We start from the raw sequence: 5,894 nt of genomic DNA, 5'->3' as shown, positions 1-5,894 counted from the left end.
AAGCGACAAAACTCAGCCCCTCCAGTTGTGAGGAACCGAATGGGGTAACGCAAAACAAATCACATCGACCCCCCACGAAGGCCCGACAAGGCTCGGGGGCTCAAATGCCAAAAAACCTTGGGACCACGACTCCAAACTCACGTCGATAGGATCTACGACATCCGGTTACGGCTTGGGACCGTGACTCCGAACTCGCGTAACAACTTCACTTCCGACTGCGCTACAAAAAAAATCCGGGGACCACGACTCTGAACTCACGTAACAGCTTCACTTCCGACAAAAACCCTGGGACCGCGACCCCAAACTCACGTCGACAGGATCTACGACATCCGGCTATGGCCTAGGACCGTGACTCCGAACTCGCATAACGGCTTCACTTCCGACTGCATTCCAAGAAACCCTGGCCAAGGATCACAACTCCAAACTCGTGAAAAAAACTAACTAAACTACCTCGGCTGCCCAGGCTGCAACAACATCAGGACCCGCGGGCTCCGTCTCGTCCGTCTCCGGAACTAACCATTTCAAAACCACGACGCGCACCAACGCCAGGGTCTGTCCAAACTAACTTCCTCGCCCAATCCATGGCACACATCGACACCGGGATCAGTAAGTTCTGTTTCAAACCGATCTTCGCGCCTAAAAACGCCTCGACTACACAACGTCACCTTGGTTGACAAAATTCTGTCCCAGACTAAAAACACGCACACACGCCCGCTAAAAATAAAACCCTCAGACGGTTCTGCCCGAACCGCCCGGGGGCTCGGGGGCTACACCCGCGGGTGCGCTCGCGCGCACCCGTCCACAAGACAAAAATCCCCCAGACGATTCTACCCGAATCGCCCGGGGGCTCGGGGCCTCATGTCGGGTCCATAAACCCGGGGTCCCTCGGGGACCGGCTTCTGCGCCAAGGCTCGGCCCAAAAGTCTAAAAACAACAGGGCAAGGGGGCGGTCCAGCAACCGACCGGAAGGCTAGGCCCAAGAAGAGCAACGCCCGCTCGTCGGCTACTTCGGCCCACCTATCCGATCGGATCGCTTGATTCGGGCTCCAGCCGGCCTCCGATCGGAAGGCCTGCCCCCAGCCCTACTTCCGACTCCGACCCCGCGACCGGGGCTCGTGGGAACCCTGCTCACCGCTCTTCTCCGACCAACGCACTCAGAGCCGACTGGAGCCATCCGACCGGGGGCGCCCCGTTCGGTAGGAACCAGAAGACATGCGGAGAAAGACAAGGCAAAGCTCACAAGTCAAAGCCACTGTACCAGGGACCATACCCTGTGCGAAACAGTACTCTGCAGCCACCAGGACACAAACAGAATTGTAGACGCCGACATCTCCCCCTACGGCATTGTAGGGGCCGCTAAAACTCCCATACGGTAAGCCCCCACGTGTCTTTGGACATCGATCGCGGTATGATCCCATACGGTGAACCCTTCTTCTTCTTTTTTTGGGCTTAATTTGGTTTTTAACCTTTTATGTTAGGGCTACAAATATACGTGGCTTTTCGCCTACCACAGAGGGTACATTGAACTCGAGACGGATCGGATCGCCGGAGTACGTTACGGTTGATACCGAACCTTCGGCGGAGAGCTGCTTGATGGGATCATTTAGTATCGGAACCGTGCATCAGTGCATGCATGCATGTTAACCTCGCTCGTCCGGCCCGGCGGGCCCCCTGGGGCAGTTGCCGTTTTTCTTTTTGTTTCTCTTCGAACGTGGGGCACTTGCCTTTTTCTATTTCTGCCTCGCTCCGATCGGAATCTCGCGTACGCACACGGACACACACACACGGGGCATTGCTTGTGCATTAATCACACTAGCGATGGAGCTAGGTATCGATGCCACGGCAGCGACCGCGGAACCGCTGACCACGGGTTCGGCACATGGGGGCCGGGGCCGATCCATCGCGTAATCAAGCGGAAATCAAATTATATTCGAGCGATGCTCTAGAGACCGATGTATATTAGTACACTAATTACTGTAGAATAGGCATAAGTACACACTGGACTGAGCTCAACTGAACCCATGTGAGTACGTGACGTGTAGCACGTGTAGCAAGCGCTTCATTCAGCCCCCTCCCCCCCAGGCTCCGTCCTGCGTGTCTGTCTGTCTGTTACCTATCGATCGATCGATAGGTCTATATATATATATATATATATATATATATATATATATATATATATATATATATATATATATATATATATATATATATATATATATACACACTCTACTGGCGTGCGCACGGATTATAAATATAATAATAATTGTGGTATAAACAAGGGCGCACACGTTTTGGTGCTAACCACTTTACGGCATCGGCGTGTACGGTCACGTATGTATATGTTCCATTTGACGATCCGGCTCCGGGTCGCCCGGCCCGCGTGCGAGCGTATCAAAAAGATTAGCCTCGGTGATCGTGATCTATCATTATTTTTTTAGTCATGGTACAATATTTTCTTTCATTTGACCCGTTCGCTTGGAGGAATTTGGATAGTTTGGAGGAATGCTGAAGGAATTTGTGAGAGAAAAACACTGTTCTGGATTAAAAAAGAAGCGGCTCAAGCCAGGTTTAAAGACACACGAACGGGCCCCCTGGGGCACTCGCCGTTTTCTTTATGTTTCTCTTCGAACGTGGGGCACTCGCCTTTTCTATTTCTGCCTCGCTCGGATCGGAATCTCGCGTACGCACACGGACACACACACACACGGGGCATTGCTTGTGCATTAATCACACTAGCGATGGAGCTAGGTATCGATGCCACGGCAGCGACCGCGGAACCGCTGACCACGGGTTCGGCACATGGGGGCCGGGGCCGATCCATCGCGTAATCAAGCGGAAATCAAATCATATTCGAGCGATGCTCTAGAGACCGATGTATATTAGTACACTAATTACTGTAGAATATACAAGAGCTTGGCAGTTACCGCGACTAGAGAGGGAGGCATATGTACACACTGGACTGAGCTCAACTGAACCCATGTGAGTACGTGACGTGTAGCACGTGTAGCAAGCGCTTCATTCAGCCCCCTCCCCCCAGGCTCCGTCCTGCGTGTCTGTCTGTCTGTCCATCTATCTATTTTATATATATATAGACACACTCTCTACTGGCGTGCGCACGGATTATAAATATAATAATAATTGTGGTATAAAGGCGCAACACGTTTTGGTGCTAACCACTTTACGGCATCGGCGTGTACGGTCACGTATGTGTATGTTCCATTTGACGATCCGGCTCCGGGTCGCCCGGCCCGCGTGCGAGCGTATCAAAAAGATTAGCCTCGGTGATCGTGATCTATCATTATTATTTTTAGTTATGGTACAATATTTTCTCTCATTTGACCCGTTCGTTTGGAGGAATTTGGATGGTTTGGAGGAATGCTGGAGGAATTTGTGAGAGAAAAACACTGTTCTGGATGAAAAAAGAAGCGGATCAAGCCAGGTTTAAAGACACACGAACGGGGCCACAACATTTCAGCATAACAATCAACATAAGTCAAATTTGAGCATAAGTGAACAGGGCGCTAGCTAGGTGGTGTTTAGTTCCCAAAATTTTGCAAAATTTTTCAAGATTTCCCGTCACATCGAATCTTTGGGCTCATGCATGAAGCATTAAATATAAATAAAAAATAAAACTAATTACACAGTTTAGACGAAATTCACGAGACGAATCTTTTAAACCTAATTAAACTATGATTGAACGCTTATTACCAAATAACAACAAAATGCTACAGTAGCAACGTGTAGCTACAACTCAGGCCTTGGGCTCTAGTACAGTTGTACTAGTACGTCAGCGAGGAGCGTCCCAGAGAAAGGAGCAGCAGAGCAGATGGGCCTTGCCGCCTTGTCGCATACTACACGTGGACCGCTTCCTGCGGCTTCCCTTCCCTTGGCTGGCCTAGAATCCTGAGACGACGAGACGAGGTCTATAAATATCGAGTGCGGCAAGCTCACTGCCCCTGCATCTTAGTCTTACTACTCTCGTCTCCTCGGCCCTTGGCGGTTCAGCCCGCAGGATCCGCCAGAGACGGACCTGGACACCAACGCCATCGAGTGAGCGGTGAGCCTCGAGCCCTCGACCCCTCGAGAGTGTGTCTGTGTGAGGCAACTAGCGCAGTAGCACTCGAGCAGACGCATCGATACAATAAGCATCTATCGAGCGGCAGTCATGACGCTGGACACCCCGGCCGCCGTGGTCCTGGAGCTGATGACCATGGGGCAGCAGTCCGCGGCGCACCTCGGGGACCTGCTCCGGGCCGCGTCCCCTGCGGCGTCGTCGCCGCACCAGGAGCTCGCCGCCGAGATCCTCCGCTGCTGCGGCCGCGCCATCGACGCGCTCAGCGCCACCGCCGCCGCCACCAGCGGGCGCAAGAGGAAGGCGGCGGCGGCGGCGGCCGAGTACCACCAAGACGCAGCAGCAGCGGGAGGAGGCACCAGCTGGTCTCCTCCTCCTCCTCCGGGGCCGCCACTCAAGAGAAGGTGAGGCTGCCGCCTGCCGTTGCCGTCTCCCTCCCTCTTGCACAACAGGCTCCTCTGTTTATTTGTTCGGCAGCCGAAAAGCAGCACGATGATGAGTGTTGCCGTTCAATTTCGCAGGGCGCGCGGCGCAGAGGCGACCAAGGAGGTGACCAGCGGCACGACGGTGGACGGCTTCATCTGGAGGAAGTACGGGCAGAAGGACGTCAACGGACACAAGCACCCGAGGCAAGTAGCACTAGTTTGTAGTTTCAGAAGGCTCAGGCGCTCATCAGCTCAACCCGTTCCATTCCGTCGTGGCAATCGACTGACCGATGCGTGCTGATAATCCCTCTGCAGGCTCTACTACCGCTGCGCGCACAAGGACCAGGGATGCAACGCGACGCGGCGGGTGCAGCAGACGCAGGACCAGCCGGCGGCGTACCAGATCGCCTACTACGGGGAACACACGTGCAAGGGCGCGGCCACCGCGTGGCAGCAGCTGGGAGCGGCGCCCGCCGTCGTCGACTTCGGCTCCAACTCCTGGGGGTCCGCGGACACCAACAGAGGCTCGCCGGCCTCGATGTCGCAGGGCGGGTGGTCGCCGTCGGCGTCGTCCGAGGTCGGGTTCGAGGCGCTGCACGACACGGGTGCTCCTGATCCGGTGATGGAGTTCCTGGACGGCTGCTTCGGATGGGAATCCGTCCTCCAAGACCGCTTTGACTTCGGCGATCTCCTCCATGACATCGCTACGTTTCAGTAGATTTTTTGGATTAGCAGCAAGCAGACCAGCGGTAGATCTGTGTTGTCGCCGTCGCTGTAGTACGTGTACGTGAGAACAGTCAGTCCGACCGAGCAGTAATGAGTGACAACAACCTACGAGGGTCACAGGCTCGCTCAGAAGCCTGGTTTGCCGTAGAGCACACTAGTACGTAATAGTGATCACATCAACAACAACAAAAGTATTGTGTTTTTATTAGAATAAAAACTTCATTACTTTCCCCGTTAGAAAATGGAGCGGAGCGAAGGAACAAGGTGACGTGTACTTGAGCAAGTGGCCGTCAACAGTCAGCACTGCTTCCGGCAAGACCGGCATCGTGTGAAAACCAAAACGCTTCGAATTGGACGCATCCTTCTTTTCTTTTTATTTTTTTATTTTTTGAAGGGATACCTGACGCATCTTTGACAAGCTAACCAAAACTTTCTCGACCAAAACTCTCTTGAACATATTTCATATTTGTGCAGTGCAAAGCTCCGCATGGTCCAAATGTTAAGTTCTCTACCATGAATGAGTCAGTAACTCAACATTGGTCACGTGGCTTTTTTTTAGAAAAATATACTCCTATATATGACAGGTGTGCAAATAATATAGAGAAGTTTAAAACGATGAGTGAGGCAAAGGGGCGGGTCTACGAGGACCTTTACCGACGTTTGATTACGAA

General features: G+C 52.9%; 1 protein-coding gene across 1 annotated transcript; it reads left to right on the top strand.

Moving 5' to 3' along the window:
- Positions 1 to 3,957: 3,957 nt before the first annotated feature.
- LOC136453097 (transcription factor WRKY45-2-like) lies at positions 3,958 to 5,465 on the top strand. Its single transcript, XM_066453672.1, has 3 exons — positions 3,958 to 4,476; positions 4,594 to 4,701; positions 4,813 to 5,465. The coding sequence occupies exons 1-3, from the start codon at positions 4,166 to 4,168 to the stop codon at positions 5,213 to 5,215; spliced, it is 822 nt and encodes a 273-aa protein (XP_066309769.1). The 5' UTR covers positions 3,958 to 4,165; the 3' UTR covers positions 5,216 to 5,465.
- The last annotated feature ends 429 nt before the right edge of the window (positions 5,466 to 5,894 follow it).

The sequence above is a fragment of the Miscanthus floridulus genome, chromosome 5 (assembly GCF_019320115.1).
Source record: "Miscanthus floridulus cultivar M001 chromosome 5, ASM1932011v1, whole genome shotgun sequence".
NCBI classification, from domain to species: Eukaryota; Viridiplantae; Streptophyta; class Magnoliopsida; order Poales; family Poaceae; genus Miscanthus; species Miscanthus floridulus.
The sequence above is the reverse complement of the archived record's forward strand: the minus strand, read 5'-3'. Positions and strand labels throughout refer to the sequence as shown.